The sequence below is a fragment of the Plectrocnemia conspersa genome, unplaced genomic scaffold (genome assembly GCF_051122295.1).
Source record: "Plectrocnemia conspersa isolate PC_06_02 unplaced genomic scaffold, ASM5112229v1 ptg000003l, whole genome shotgun sequence".
Taxonomy (NCBI): domain Eukaryota; kingdom Metazoa; phylum Arthropoda; class Insecta; order Trichoptera; family Polycentropodidae; genus Plectrocnemia; species Plectrocnemia conspersa.
The window spans coordinates 26583948-26601111 of record NW_028277167.1 but is presented as its reverse complement, the minus strand read 5'-3'; the positions used below and the strand labels follow the sequence as shown (position 1 = coordinate 26601111).

At 26.8% G+C, this 17164-nt stretch overlaps 2 protein-coding genes across 11 annotated transcripts in view; one reads left to right on the top strand and one right to left on the bottom strand.

Moving 5' to 3' along the window:
* Cht10 (Chitinase 10) overlaps window positions 1-13805 on the bottom strand; it is a 30305-nt gene extending 16500 nt beyond the window's left edge. For 4 of the 10 annotated variants that reach the window (XM_088183044.1, XM_088183040.1, XM_088183047.1 and 1 more), the window contains exons 1-2: window positions 13656-13805; window positions 5001-5086 (exon numbers count right to left, since the gene is read on the bottom strand). In XM_088183044.1, coding sequence (XP_088039170.1) covers window positions 5001-5021 — 21 coding nt within the window. In that variant the 5' untranslated portion in view covers window positions 5022-5086; window positions 13656-13805. Of the gene's footprint in view, window positions 1-5000; window positions 5087-5226; window positions 5376-13655 lie in introns of those variants that run through there. The other 6 variants (XM_088183043.1, XM_088183045.1, XM_088183046.1 and 3 more) reach the window with 3 other exon arrangements.
* Pdf (Pigment-dispersing factor) overlaps window positions 5345-17164 on the top strand; it is a 36363-nt gene continuing 24543 nt past the window's right edge. The window contains exon 1 of the mRNA XM_088183055.1: window positions 5345-5460. The gene's annotated coding sequence lies outside the window, so the exon portion shown is untranslated. The remainder of the gene's footprint in view (window positions 5461-17164) is intronic.

Here is a 17164-nt window from a genome sequence, read left to right as displayed (position 1 = left end):
TTATGCATAATGAATAAATTAAATTTTAAAATAATAGAAGCAAACTTAAAGTTAATTTAAAATGATTGCAGAGCTTTTAATGCTACAAATCATATACACATTACAGGTGTAAATGATTATATAGTATATTGTTTTATACTTAACATAACATAACATTAGATCATTTATAAAACACAACCTGCATTTAAGGCGATTTTTATATAAAAAACGGTATCATCGACAGGTTTTCACGCAACCAGTTTTAATGTAAAAATCGTCCATGTATATAAAAAATTCAAAGTCAATGTCATGGATTTATTATTATTATTTTTTTCACTATATTAAAGATGATATTTCTATAAGAGCGATCATAATCTATAAGTGGTACAATGCATATTTAAATTAGATCGATAAATTATTGGACAACATACACACAACGAACGTGTTTTGTTGAAAGACAAAAAAGCAATAATGTCCGCGAAAGGTTTCATTCTTAACATTGTTTTTGATTGTTGTATAGTTCACTAGGCGACCTTGCGAGGGTTGCTGGATGATAAAGCGCTCGATGGCTTTAATCGATTTTGTAGAAAAAAATGCAATGCTCGAGGTGTGTGATTTATTCGGTCGTAATGGTTAAGGAATAACCATTTTTGAACGGTTATAAAAGTCGTAGCATGTTAACGATGCTGTTCTCGGGAAGAGCAAGTCATTTATATATACTGGTAAACGAAGCGTGAAATGTGGTTTCAGCTTTAAAAATGGACAGGTAGTTCGTGATGCGATATCAAGTTGAATCTACGGAAAAGTGGTGAATGTCAAGGTTGATTGCAGCGGCTGGTCAAGAGGTGCAACGATGATGTGATGATGCTTGTTAGATTGAGTGGACGTGATCAAATATAACTGTAGACTAAGACTTAATATTAAATTCGAATTCACATTGTTCCCGAAAGATAATTACATGCATATAAGTAAATCTAAAAGTAATACCAACTGAAAGCGTAAGGTAGGAAGCACTGGTCAAATAGAAACAATTTTCTAACTTTCCCTTCCTCGTATATTCAGATAAAACATAAATAAGAACTACCAATCATTTTTATTAATAAAAAAAGCTCATATATATAATGCTACACTTATTAGAATAGATGAGAGGATTAATGACTAATAAATTCCTATTAAATTATACATAAAATATGACTGTATCGATGTCTATATTTATAACCGGCATTTATCAATTTCCTAATATTTACGCACCTTAAAATGGGATGGCGGTCGTAAATCGTATTATTATTATGACCATTTCCAGCTTATGAATCACACGAATCAATTTGTGTTACGCAAGCGCCTATAGCGCATTTCTTATAGACTAAATAAAATATTACGCGCTTAGACACGAAAAATTCAATCATCTGAATATTTTTAACCGGTTCTTTGATACAAAAAGCCTCTTGGTCGATTATACGCCGTTATAAGGATTTAATTTAGAAATGTCGATGACCTGAGGCGTAAGGACATTGAATGATCAAATGACTAAAAATTTCGGTTCGATGACCGATGTTCTAAGTTTTAAGTCATATAAGACAAATGGGAATTGCAATGATGAAAAAATCAACACGTTAGTCGTTTGTGTATAATTGGACTCTCGAACAAATTACACCAGGTGATTTTCTGTTTGTTTTATATATAAGCGATTTTTTTTCGGTCATGTTTGACGTGCGCTTAATTGGGCGATATTTCATATTACTAGAATCTGAATCTAACATTATATTTTCGAAATATATATAAGGTCCTCCTAAAGCTTCTTAAGCTGTGACTTTCAAATAGTTTGCTTTTAAGTAATTTTATGTGATTATTCTGTCGTTCAAGAAATTGTTTTATAATATGTATATATTTAGTCTTCATTTTACACTATTATAACTAAATATAAATTTTAAAAAATATTTTTACACTAGTAGCAATCTATCTATGTGTAAAAATATATTTAAATATAGGTTTTTGCTCTTGACCAATGTTTTTTTAGTGGTGAAAGAATATTTTATAGTTTTTAATTTACAGAAAAATGTTAATTTATTCTTGATTTTGTTCTCTAATTGTTTTAGTGTAAACCTAACCTTTTTAATTGTAATCTAAATATAGACGTATTAAATTATAAAAAAATGCATATATATTTACAATAAATATTATTTTTTGCATTAAATATATATCCGATTCTTTCTTCAATAATAACGTCAGATTCGACTATTTTACACAAAATATCAAAAGCCGATAAACCAAATATCAAACGTTTAAGTTTTTATAAATCAAATATAAAGTTATGTAACAGTAACTTCAACGGTAGTTTAAAACCTTAAGAACTTCAGAACAAACTGTGCAAGATTTTATTTTTGAAACGTTAATTTACATGACCATTCATTAACAATTGAGAGAAACAAGACAATGTAATGTAAAGGATGGTACCACACAAAGGCCCTTGTTATGACTAGAAAAAAATGTCACATAAATAACACGCAAGGATTCTCATGTTCATTGACAGAAAATTTGTTTGTTGCGCAACGGTCACGAAAAAAAATATATCACCATAAGTGCGACACAATGCGACTCGGAGATGTCCATCAAGCAAATGTCACTTTCTAAAGGCGTATACATATTTCGTTTTTTTAAGAAACGAGTGCAACGATTGGTTGGATGATCGCTGCATGATTGTAATTTGTCAGCAAGCTTTGCAGCCCTGAATATTTAAGGCTGGTCTCCAGTGAGGAGATGGCAGACACCAGCAGACATACGGTCATACTCCACCATACGATCAACCTCCGCTATACTGTTGCTGCCACACCAATTATAACTCTGAGGATCTTCCACTGACATCATCCCTCCGCCAACTTCTCCACAAATACGCAGATTCCAGAAAAAATGATAGAAAGAATCGACAAATAAAACTGAAATAACATTATAACATAAGCTCAAATCAGTTTATTAAACACAGAGCAAAACAATTGGATTTAAACATAATTTTAAAATCATAGAATGCATTTAAAATTACTTTTATATTTTAATAAATTATATAATGCATATATTATTTTTATTAGTATTTTTCATTTTGTTTGTAGTAAATAATAATAAAAATTATACACATTTGTACTAAATTTATCATAAAGAAGACTTCCTACATATTACGTGCTCCTAATAGTCCGGCATTAGTGAATCGCTCTAAACTCACACTAACACGGGGGACCAGCAGCGTGCTTATGTTATCTAGAAAAAGACCTTTTCATATGATGTGCACTTAGTAGTCCTGCTTCAGAATTTGTCAGTACATACTATCTCAGATCACATTGTTTTAAGTACATTTTACATTTTAGAATAATATTAAAGTATTTATTTTTAGGTTAGAGTTTTTTTTTATCAGAAAATAGTTGTTTGTTTATTAATTAAATTTATATTGTACGCCATCTAGCGGCTATGCAATAAATGTTTATTATGCAAATAATGTTCTATATATATTACACTTTTATTGTAAATGATTCGAAATCGAAAGATAAGAAAAATCTAGGAAAACCTAATATAATGTTATCGATCAGATTAATAACTATTATAATCACTAATTTTCATCTGCATTGTAAAAAAACGCAATTGCTTTATCTGAGATTCGAACCCACGACTTTTAGTGAAGTACTCGTTGTGCGAAACAGTGTAAAATGGGCAAGCGTAAGCCCAATGCGTTACAACGGGGTAAATCTGTACCAACTAAGTCAATCAGATATAAGGAATACCTACAAGTAAGTATTTACTACCAGACTGAAAAAGTATGGGAATCGGTGACATCTATATTATTAATTATAAATTATTATGTGCTATACAATTTATAATCAATATAAAAATTCTAGTGCCACTGCGGGGACTCGAACCCGCAAAACTCAGAGTTATATTATGGACTACGCTATTCCGTCCGCTATTGGAATTTTATATATTTATATAATATGATAAAAAATAGGCCAACTACACGCCTATAAATTTACGTCCACAAAATAACGCTTTATGCCCATAAATACGCACTCATCATATCACGCTTTGCGCTCGATAGTACTTGTGTTGCTAAATTTATATATATCAATTCTTCTTTACAATATCAAATCCTTAGACAAAACTGTGGTAGCTCTGAGTGGCTAGAAAATATAATAATGAATTGGGTAATCAAGGCAATTGATATTCAAAAAATTTTGGATCATAAATTCGATCTTCACGAATGAAACTATTATTTTTATAAGTGTAAATCACAACTCGTTATTTAATTAAAATATATTTACTTACTGCTACAGTCATAAGCAAATAAAATAAAAATTAAATAAGAAGCGATATCAGTCATCGTGTTTCGTACATTAAAAAATATTATTAGAAAAAAAAATATACGAATAATTAAGAAAAAATTCTAAAACTTTTTTCAAGTTAGATTTTTTATGATGATCTAAAAAGATGCAACCTTATTAAAATTATTTTGTTCCTGTTTAAAGCTTTGAAATCTGTTGTGTTTATAAAATTTTGATTAATTAAAATATTCTCAATTTTTTTCTCATGACCAAAATAATAATGCATACGGGGCATTAAGAATAATAAGGACGAACTCAATAAATGTTTGTTCTTAAAGAATCGACTAAGGAATTGATATAAGCCTTTTGAGTTACATATATTAGTATTAAAGTATAAAAAAAAAATTTAAATAGTAATATAATATAAATCAATGTTCTGAAAAATACATTTAAGTTAAAAGAACCGTCACAATAACATATAGACAATATATATAAAATAAATTGTAACTAATTAAACAATTATTATATACGACTATTGTCACTCACATACTTTATTTTTAAACAGCGCACAAATAATTAAAATAATGCACTATTTCAAAGATAGATCTATCAAACCCTTTGAGACACATGATTAAAAACATTGTGTCATGATAACGTAATTTTAATAATAAACTAAAATGAATATTTAAATTAAAATAATAACTAATATAAATAACTTACCTTTATATCGCGCTTTCCCATGTCTAATTTGTCGATGTGCTCTTCCTACTGCATTTGTAAATCAATCAAGTGGTTCACTTTCTGTCCTATAACAACAGAAAAAAAACAATGATTGCAACTGTACATTTACAATGAGACACTTTGTTAACCAATCCAATCGTTAACCCAAACATCGCGTCCGGAATTAACAATTTTGCGGTTTTTGGAACGATTTGTGGAAATGTACCTCTATCGAGGAAACTTTGCCAAAAACGATTGTCGCTTTGTTAGTTTTTTTCTGATTATTACAATTTGCGTGTCATTCGTCCGACGTTTAAATTTGCACTGACTCATAATAAAATTTCACTGTCGAATAATAAAAAGTGACTGACGGTCGCAGACAGGACGATCGATGACTTTTAAGGACCTTCCGGTGGATTCGGGGTCAGTGGAACGCATTGGGGGACACCTCTACGTGCAGGTGCATTATTTTTAAATTATTAATAACAAAAATAACTAATCTAACTTCGAACGAAATTAAGAGTTGTGCCAAACAGACGGCCGAAATTACGGTCGCTTACCTTTTTTATTTATGATGCTAACGAATGCTAATAAATTCCAATTTGTCATCCATCAATTTCTGACATTCTTAATAAGACAATATGATATTTTTTACATAAAAATCGTAAAATTATCATTCCATACGCATCCAGCGCGTGATGACCTGTCAAAAGAATACGGATTCGATCTGCCGAGGTGATCAAAGCACATGTCAACTGTTCCGTCCCATGGTCGTCGCCTCGAAATATGTCAACATGCATTGTATCAGTAAAATGTGTCCTTAAAATTGGATTCGAAATAGATTTAATTTATCGTCTGTCAGCACTGCATAGATTGTTGATAAAGGATTGCTCGGGTGTGGGTGGTTCTGGGTGGGCTTACAAGATGTGTAGCACACTAATTCCTTAAAGAAATTATGCATGCTGATGCCTTAACGCGATTGAATATATTAAAAGCTCAAATGAAGAAATTAATACTGTTTATATGGTCGTTAACCCTTTTATCTATAGATAATTTACCAATTAAATGCGTATAATAGAGCAATAAAAAATGTGATTGTCTAGTGAGTCGTAATTTTTTAATTGTAATTTATTTGTGTGCCTAAAAATTTTTATGAACGAGCTTTTATTTTTAAACAAAAAGGCAACAGTGATTGGTGTTAAGTATCAGGAGCGTACGGTGAGATTTTTTTTGAGACTCTTTCGCTCACTCGCTCGTGTGTTAAGTGACGAGAGTGAGTGAGAGATAAAGGCGTGCGTTACATGCGTTCCGCACGCCCTTATCTCACACTCACTCTCGTCACTTAAAACGCGAGCGAGCGAAAGGGAAAGTATCTCATCATGCGCGTCTGATTTTTACACGTTTCAAGCTGTAAGATGACAGTTTAGAACAGCATATAATTACACTAGTTCCTGTCAGATAAATTATATTATCACTAGTACAAATATATAATACATACATATTTACCAGTAAAAATGTATTTTCACCAGAAATACACATAAACTTTTATACATATAATTTAATATTTTTTTTACTAAATTAACCAGTGATTCACATACTATTTTTCTGATTGTTTACAATTTAATGTACGTAGTGAATTTTGAACTTATTAATTTATGAAATTCTTTACATAATAAATATAGAATTTCAATGCAAAAATTTACTACTTTTATATCAAATTTCGTATAAAATAATATTATTTATTACTAAATTTTAATTAATTACATTTTTACGATTAGTTGTAAAATAATATGCTACTCAGTAAATTTTTAATCAAATAATTTCTAAAATGCTTTACATAATATTATAAAATGTTATTGAAAATAATAGTATTTTTTATGGAACTACTTAATATTTATCTACTACATGCATAGTAATAATTTTAAAGTAAAACGTATAATTTTATATATGTATAAATTAGTTAAATAAATATTTGTGAAAAAATAATATTATGAAGAATGTTGTATTTGAAAGCTGTGCATCAAAAGTTTTTTCTTTTTTCATATCAATTTTACATTTTTAAAATCTATAACTGAACTACTGCATTAATTATATAATATGTAAAAAAATATGAACATAATCAGATTAATTGATATTTTCTCAATATAAATACTGATTGAATATTTGCAGTGAAAAAAATATACAATACAAATAATACATATGTAACTTCTTCGTTATAAAAAGCTGAAATAATTTATAGCTTGCTTACAAAAATATCAAATTAAAAAACAGCTTACTGTTGTGAACATAAATATTAACCGCATCTTCCTTAAGAGCACTATAAATCACAATTAAAAAGCCATGCGATAAATCTCCGATATATATCACAGTTTTTTTACTACAAAAACGTAGTTTATACTTAATTATTTTATATGATATGCATCACAACAAAGTCTCAACTACTACTGAGAGAAATTTTCAATAATTTAGTACTTGTTATAAAGTAATATTTTCACTTGCGTGTGGCACGCCTTCATGTAAAAATCATCATATCGGAACGTTATTGCCATTATGGGGAGCAAAAAAATGTTGACAAGCGCTGCGATTTTTTTAGGTTTGATAAGCAGTGAAAATTAATAAGACAAACGCGACCTCAATATTCTAATAAGGAACGCTTTGCGTGAAGTGCGTTTTCACGGTAAACGAAATCGACATTGACCTCTGATTGCACTTTTTGAATATGAATTGACTGATTCATTTTCATGCTAAAGTAATTTTATTTTATTTTATGTATACACAAAATAGAAGTACAGTTGAATGCATTGATCTAACTTTTATAGTTAACATGATTACAGTTCTTATTTAAGATTATGCTTAACATTTTTTAAATTAGACTTTCATTCATGTCAATGTCGATTGATTTATTTATATAAATATGCTTTTAACAATCAATGTCATTGCTGAATTTATTTGATTAAATTTTATTGTGAATCGTTTTAAATGCACAACAACATAAGACATTGCTTATCGATCACTGCCGAATAATATTTCAGATGTAACTATATTTTAATTATATTTATTATGAAAAATGTTTTTTTATATAAATTATAAAATACGGGTCTATCTTATTTTTTTAGAAGAAAAACATAATAATAAAATATTTATATTTGCTCAATCTTTATTCTGTATTTAAATTTTTATCAATATGTAAGGAAAAGTCACAAAGAAAGTAATAACGTGACATTTGTAGCCATTAAAGGGTAAATTATTCTCAGAAGCTTTTTTATCATCATTACAAATAATCAGTGAGTAATAGTTGCATTAGTGTACAATAAAGTATATAATATAATATGTTGAACAATGCCTTATTTTATTTTTTTATTAAATTTATTATATATAATACTTATAAAATAAACACGTTTTTGCGTTAATCTTTTTATGATCATTTAATTTACATTTCCATATACATCGTAAATTATCATAACTGTATCTACACACGTTTTTCCATATAAACATAGGCGTCGTGAAAAAAATCCGTTAGTATTCGGAGGTGGTGACTTTTTTCATATTAATTTATGCAAATTCGAGAGCGTTTGTTTCTCTCGGGATTCCTTCAGCTCCAAAACTCGCATATTGTTACTGTTTAAAACTTCTAGTTCTGATCAGTTATGCAAACAATATGTCGGTCAGCCGGTCACCGATGGAAGGTGATAAAGAAGGAGAGACTTATATCACGTATCGACGATTAACGACTCAAAACTAAGAACGTATCGGTAATCGAACCTTTTATTGTAGTACCATTGTTCGATTTAATCAATCGATTATTGTTTTTGGTGACGAGAAATCACAACAATGTAGTTCAACAATAATTCTTTCTAAAGTGTTTTCGGAATTTTTTTATATGTCTTTACCAGACAGGAAGAAATCAAAAATTTATATGAAGTCTATACATATATCATACAGAAAATAAAAATGCTTTTAGTTAGCCACATAAATTGACAAGGTGATCCAAATTTAGTACAGCATCTATTCCTACGATTTATTTATTACAAAAAATAGTTTTACCAAAAATTGTAATATTTTAATCACATTTCCTAGAATATATCTTTGTTTATCTCTCGTTGCTGTACATATTAAATTTTATTTAGCAAATATAATAATTATCTTGCTTAAATAAATATCCACCAATTATACCATTTTTGTTAGAAAAAATAGACTAAGAATTCTAACAATATACAACTAAAAACAATGGCCTTTATCTTAAAGGTAAATAACAAAAAATACAAGTTTTTTTAATTTTTTAAGAATCCCACAATTATAAAAATAAAAAAACGCTGTTATGTAAGACGATCGATTTTTCACTGTTTTGAGGTATTCTAGATAGTTATATATTCTAGAATACCTATCTAGAATACCTTAAACATTAAATTTCTATGAAAAAATTTAAATGTAAATTAAATTGTATATAATTTTCATAGAAATAGTAACAAAAAAAATTAAATTAATTTTAATTTTTTTTTTAATAATTTCATAAAATGTATTAAGAGCCTCTAATAATATAAAAAAATATATGTAAAATAAAATAACGAAATTTAACTTTGAGCGGTACCGACGTATATGTACGGCGGTTGATCTTTCATTGTTTTTAGGTATTCTAGATAGTAGAAATAATAAATAAAAAACATTTTATTTATATTTATTTTTTTAATTTGATTTAATACCAATAATTTAAAGAGTACGAAATAAATTATCATATTAAAAATTATTTTAAATTAATTTTATAAAAAGTATTGAGTGCTTCTAAATTGATTTTAAAAAAATCCAAATAATACATTATAAATAAAAAATAAATTTATCAAATTTAATAATAGAAAAGTGTCGAAACAAAATATTAAATCATACTAATACAAAAATGTAGTAACTTAAATCAAAGCAATAAAAAGTTAAGAATCTCAGATTTCTACTGTAACTTATTATAATTAAATATAAAATAATAATAAATAAATAACAACAGAAATAATTATGGAAAAATACGTAAAATTAACTTAATACACAAAGGGTAATAACTATTTATAATATGTAAAAGCTATTGAAGATAAAAGTTACATTTGAGTATTATTTACATCCTAGACTTGATTAAACATATTTTGACAGAAAAATATTAAAATCGTAATACAAAAATACGAAATTACTTAGTTACGTATTTAATTTTACTTAAGAATTATCTAAATCTTTGTTTATTTATTTATTCACCAATTATAGAATTTTTGCTAAAAAAAATCGTCAAAGAATGCTAACAGTTTTAATCTTACAACGGTAGATATAATGTTAAAGGTATTAAATTAAAAAATATAGATTTGATAATTAATTAATATGCCAGAAGCTGCTTTTTATAAAAAAAATTGTTGAAAAATACCCAAATCACAGTTGTACTCTTAACCCTTTAAGTTGTGTGTTAATTTATTAACATTTATTAATTTGTGAGTATACACTTAGGAGTGATTTAATTTTACGTATATTTCCATAATCATTTCTGTTGTTGTACAGTAAATATCAATAAAAAAACAGATTTATTGCTTTTACTGTATGTTTTAATAAATTTTTTTAACACATCTATTATTTAATTTTGGGAATTTATTATGCATATTTATTATATATTATATGGCTTTTATGGATTTTTAATATCAATACAGAGGCTTTTAATATCTTTTATAAAATTAATATAAAATATTTTTGGTATTATATTATTTTTATAACATATTTTGTATAAAAAATCATTTACAAAAATTTAAATTTATAAAATATTGTATAAAAATAACGTTTTTTATTTTTTATTTATTCAGTTATATATGTAAATATATTTCAATTTTATTATATGTTAATATATAACTATCTGGAGTACCGCAAAACAGTGAAAGATCAACCGCCGTACATGTACGGCGATATTCCTCAAAGGGTTAAAAATGAAAAATATGTAAAAACTTTAAAGAACGAATTAGAAGTTTACATTTCCAGACTTAATAGAAACATATTTTCAAATGAAAATATTAAAATCTTTAATTAAAAACTCAATTACTAACATTAATACATTACCACAATTAATTATTATTTTTGTACTAATTTTTATGCTCTTATGATTTATACAAAAATCATAAAATGTAATCTAAAAAGATTATGAAACCACTATAGCGCCGAAAATAATACTATTGACCGTTCATTTTTTCACACCTTTTTACCCGCGACAACTTAGGTAGGAGGTCAAGCCTACTATAAGTTCACGCAGTGTAGCGAAAACGAAAGTTAGACTACGTAAAGGTCTGAAACAAATGGCTTGAAACTTTGTGTCACTAATGAGCAAGTGCCAATTTTTTGATAATGCAAAACTATAATACAATAAAATCATTCTTAAAGTTAGATGTAAATATTATAGAACATAGCAATGATATGATATAATATAATATATATTTAATAGAACTTATTAACACTATAGCAACTAAAGGAAAATGTCTCATTAAAACAAAGAAATCCTTACACAATTTTATGACATCATATAGAAGTACTAAATCAACAAAAATAAAGCCTAAATCTAAACATCTATTTCTAAGGATCTTAATGATTTTATTTAATATCTTATTCAAGGATTAATATGTTTATGGTTGGAACTATATTACGTTTCTTTAGTATTAAAATATAATTTTAAAATCTTTAACTATAGATTTCATCAAAAAAAAAAACATAAATTGATTACACATTTTTAAATAAAATTTACCCTAAAAAATAAACTACATATTTAACAGTATAAATTTTAATTACCTACTAGGTATCATATCTAAACCTAATTATATATAAATTTAAGTTAAATACTTTGTCGTACTATTAAATGCAATATACTACAAAACTGCGTTCAGAGTTCAAACCCATATACAACACAGAAAGACCATATATTACGTTGTTGTCCAACACGAAACATACTATACTATTTTATTTTTCTTAAGAAAGCCAGGCGCATAACTCACACCATTCATCGAATCAGGCATTATTGTAGTCTTTGCGTATTTGCAATGCTCGTGCGTTATAAAACAACTCAAAGTATCCATAACTGTCGTGGCCCTTCGGATGTAACTTAATTCATGCAATAAATTCGGCTCTTAGTACTTTAACGTATTAAGCGTTTGTTAATCTTTTTCCGTTACGTGTATAGACCCATTTTTTCTAACGGGCGTGATTCGAATGTTACGATGCTCAAAACACACAGAACTGGATCTCATACGTGTGCGTATGGAAATTAATACGCGACACGTTAACGAGTTAAAAAGAAGGCGCATTGATGCACGTACATGTGTAAAGTGTGTTTATACAAAACGTAAATAAATAACGATAATCTTGAGTATAAATTTCGAGTGGGATCCATTATCGAAGTGTTTGTATTATGTGCTTAAACGGGTGTTAAACATGAAAGGGTGTTTGATAACAAACAATAATTTAAATCGCATTTGCGAAAAAAACAGTAATTACTATGACATCACTTAAGCTAAGTTACAAATAAAAAAAACGTAGCATCCATTAGCTTATCATTTTATGTATGTAGTTTTATAATATTCAATACAGTCTTTCATGTTAAATGTTAATAGACATTGAAATGTAATTGCAGTAAATATTATTTTATAAATATAAAGCAAAGAAATATTTTAGATTCATAATAAAGTATTAATTAAATTCTGCTGCTATGCAAAAATTTTAAAGACTCTCAACAGTACATCTGCAACTTTTCTATAATCATGGAATGTATTTAATTTTGAAAGTCTTCTATAATAAAAATAATAAGATAACGATTATATTTAATACTGGAGATTATGTGAATAACTAATACGAGTCTAATTTTTAAAATATAAATGTCATAGATGTTATGATGCTTAAACAGAAAAAAGAAGAAACTGTCTTGATGCAAAAAAACGAGACGTAACATTAAAAACGTGTTTAAAAAGTCTTGGAAAATGTAAAATGTAATACTATGTTTTAAACTATTTTTTATAATAAAAATTTCCGTCTGAAAAAATTATGGCAAAGTTGAAAACAAACATTAGAAATCCTATTATTTATTTTAGCAGAAAGAATAGGGCACTGAAAATTTTGCTTAAAAATGTATACTAGTAAATTAAATAATAAAAATGATAACTAATGGTAATATATTACATTGTATATACAAAAAATAAATTTTAATTATTACCACTTCATTTTAAGTATTTATTAAATTAGTTAAAAATATAAGAAAAATTATTATCAATTATTTTTAAAACAATTTTAATTGAATTTTATTGTATAATATAAATTAGTGGATAATATAGAAGTAATTACGTAATCATAAACTGAAAAAAATGAATATTACTTAATTTTATTTCGTTATTATAGCAAAATCAGAAAATTGCAAAAAAATTTAAACGGGTTGCGCGCAGCCCCGCGCGTTTGAATCTCCTAAATTTTCTCATACATACAAAATCAACATTTCAACTACTCATATCTCACTCAAAATCAAAGCTATTGCCATAAAATAAATATTATTAAATACGTTAAATATTATTCTAGTATATCCAATTATAAAATTTAAATTAATATTGCAGGTAATATTTAAAATAAAATCATAACCCAAAAAGTTAATAATCAAACACTGATACACACTTTTTCCAGTTTCCAGCGCACTATTAACGACCACTGCTTGCGCGTATTGTCTTGCTAATGAGATATGTGTATCAAGAGTGTAAAAATGTAAAAACTACGAACGTTTGTGGCGAGCGTCCCCGTCTCAAGACTTCGCGAGGGTTTCTGCCCGTGAAACTGTTAGCAAGTCCTCTTTTATAGGCGATAACGGGTCGCCCGTTGCCAAACTATGGTGTAGCCGAACAGTCCACAACCCGAAATTCTTGTATGATAATCGGACAACCCAAGCTCTTTGAACCCATCGGGATGGACACATATCTGATCTGGAAAACAAATTAGACACTTATAGCAATGTGTTCATAAACAATGATTCTTATTCATTGGACGCAATTCATGGTTTTTTTTTCACTAACATAAATTGTGCATTTAGATGTAAATTGTAAATGTCACATTGATGCTTTTTTAGCACTGAGTGAGCGGAATACTAAGGATGAAATCCGGTATTTAAAATATACACGAAAATAATAGTTTTAAATCTGATTTATGTTGTTTAAATTGAAATTTAAAAAAAAACACTGAGCAAAACTAACACTATATGCTTCTTAATATCACTGATATAATTTTTATTGCTTTAAAAGTAAAAAAACTTGAAGTAGAATCATATAATTAATCAGATTTTTATGATATTGCTATAATTTTTATATGATAATAAATTGTTAGTTTATAGTATAATTATGTATATATAAACTTTTTTAACTATATTTTTATTTACAATTATCGCTTATCTTAGTTCGAAGTTTCTTTGACCTTGAACTTGTTAATGTTTTCCGTTACAAAAAGATAAGATTTGTCTGTTTATTCAAAATTTCCCGTATAAACAGTGACACAATCTGAGATAATCTAGTGATTTATGTTTATATTTTAGAATAATTCAAATGTAAATGAATGACATCTTTATATATTGTCGAATTTTATGCATATGTAATATAAATAGCTATGTATTTACCACAATGATTATTTTTGAAAGTATATAATCATACAAAAAAATCAACGAAAGATATGTTAAAACAATACAAATTAATTTGATTTTTCTTTATAACTTACGTAATGAAAATTGTTATGAATTATTATTTTTTTATCATATTTTTTTGATAGAAATATTATGAATTTATTATATAAAAAAGAATTTATTTCTAATATGTAATTCAAAATGAATTATTAATAATACAACTTAAAATATTAGAATAATATTGTTGCATTTTATAAATAAATGTAAAAAAAAGTTAAGCTAGCGATTAATTTTATGTATAAAAAAAATGTTATAATAAATGTACAAATTTTTTTTTTAAAAAAAGTTAATAAATAGTTTAAAAAAAGTTAAAAATTTATAAAGTTAAAATTAAATGTACAAAAAAAGTTGTGTACAAATTAAACTAATGGTTAATTTGTATTTCTTTTATGTACTTTTCGTTTCTAATATTTCTAAATATTAAAAACGAAAAGTACATAAAATACAAATTAACCCTTTGCGGAGTATCGCCGTACATGTACGTTAGTCGAACTTTCACTGTTTTGAGGTACCCAAGATTATATTTACAATTATAACTGAAGAAATATTAAATAAAATCATTATATTTATATATTAAATTTTTAAATGTAATTTAGTGTAAATAATACCAATAAATTAATTTTATAAAAAAACCTTAAGAGCCTCTGTATTAACATAAAAAATCCATTGAAGCAAAATAATATATAATAAATATGTAAAATAAATTAACAAAATTTAGTAATAAAAAAATAATAAAATAAATTAATAAAACATACTAATATAAAAAATAGTAAAACTAATCAAAGCAATAAAACGTTGAGAATCAGTGATTTTTTTTTTATAATTTACTATAAATGCAATAAAAAATTTAAATAAATAAATTGTTACGGAAAAATAGTAAAATCAACTCACTAGTCAAATGATTAACCTTTAGTTTAACTTTTTATGTATTAATATAGCGTGAATATTATTTATTTATTTAATAAGAGACTGAGAGAGTACGCGATCAGTGTCGCGTCGCTTGGCACTCTATCTAGCGGTTTTTGGGGTTGATTCTAATTCGCTAGGAAAACCCAATATGTGATGATCTATCAGAAATATGATTATATAATAATCTCTAATTCTGATCAATCAGATAGGATAAAATTTTAAAAACATTATGGTTCGTGTAAGATTCTAACCGAAGTGTTAGTCATTGCTTTACATCTCTGATTGATCATTCTATAATTTATTTATTAATTTATAAATAAATACAGGTACTGATTATCAATTTGGAAAAATAAAATGGTACTTAATTTCAATTCAGAAATATGGTTTATTTATGGAAAACAATTAATGTAACAAAATTATTTTATTCTGGATATTTTTAAATGCGCCGTTACTAATTTTCCAATTATTTATAATGATACTTCAATGTCAAAAGTTGATTGAAGACATGATTTACCTGTACTAACATTAAAAGAATGACCTAAAATAATATTTTTTAATCAAATACATTCCAATTTCAACGGCATACCACAAGCGACTACCGATCTGTCGAGATAACGGAACAGCGATTGACATATGCGCTTATGAGTAGTTAATAACGCATTTCTTTACATATAAAACGAAGACTAAAAGTTATTCAAATCGTTCGTTAAAGATTTATATGATGCATTCTACGATTTGTGGGAATATTTTAGAACCCATACCGAGAATCAATTAAACTTGTAGCATATCTGCAATATTTGCATAATGTAATACGTCGGTATATAATAAATCTAAAATGAACGCTAAAACTTTTTTTGAGTAAATTTTATAAATCATATAAACAACTGGATTAATTATTTGGTCATTGATCCCAGCGAGTTTGAGGGTTTAATCACGACTCATTTTCAAGATTTCTGCTTGAAGATAAAATATAAAACATAAATAAAAATATGACTAACGCCCTAAACCATGTCGATAGTTATCCTTATGAACTAATTCTCATTTTCCTGTTTCTCACACGGAAAATTTACGGTATTGACAACATTTTTTTCTGGTCCGATTCTTTGTTATGTAATATTCGGCGACTGGTCAAACACCCTTCTCTCGGATGCACGTTTTTAATGTCAAAATATCGATTAACGCATTCCCGAGAATTAACAGGTCTCGATCGTGACCGTGTGCTGTCATCAAAAACAGTCAAAAACAGATTTACGTTCACGTATACGTTATATTGGGAACGATAAGTGAATTCTTTGCGATAAATATCCCACAAAATTCATTCAAAAGACATTTCACTATCGGCTCGTTAAACGAACGACTTGAAGAAAACACATTAACAAATTAAATTAACGCTTGTTTCGAACTAATTATGTTTTAGACCCATCCAAAATCGATCAATCAAAATAACAAGAACGCCTAAATGTCTGCAAAACAATGTTGGATAAGATTGGAACAGAAATACGATACTATTAAAATAAATAATACGTTATTTAAAATCAATACAAAAAAACAT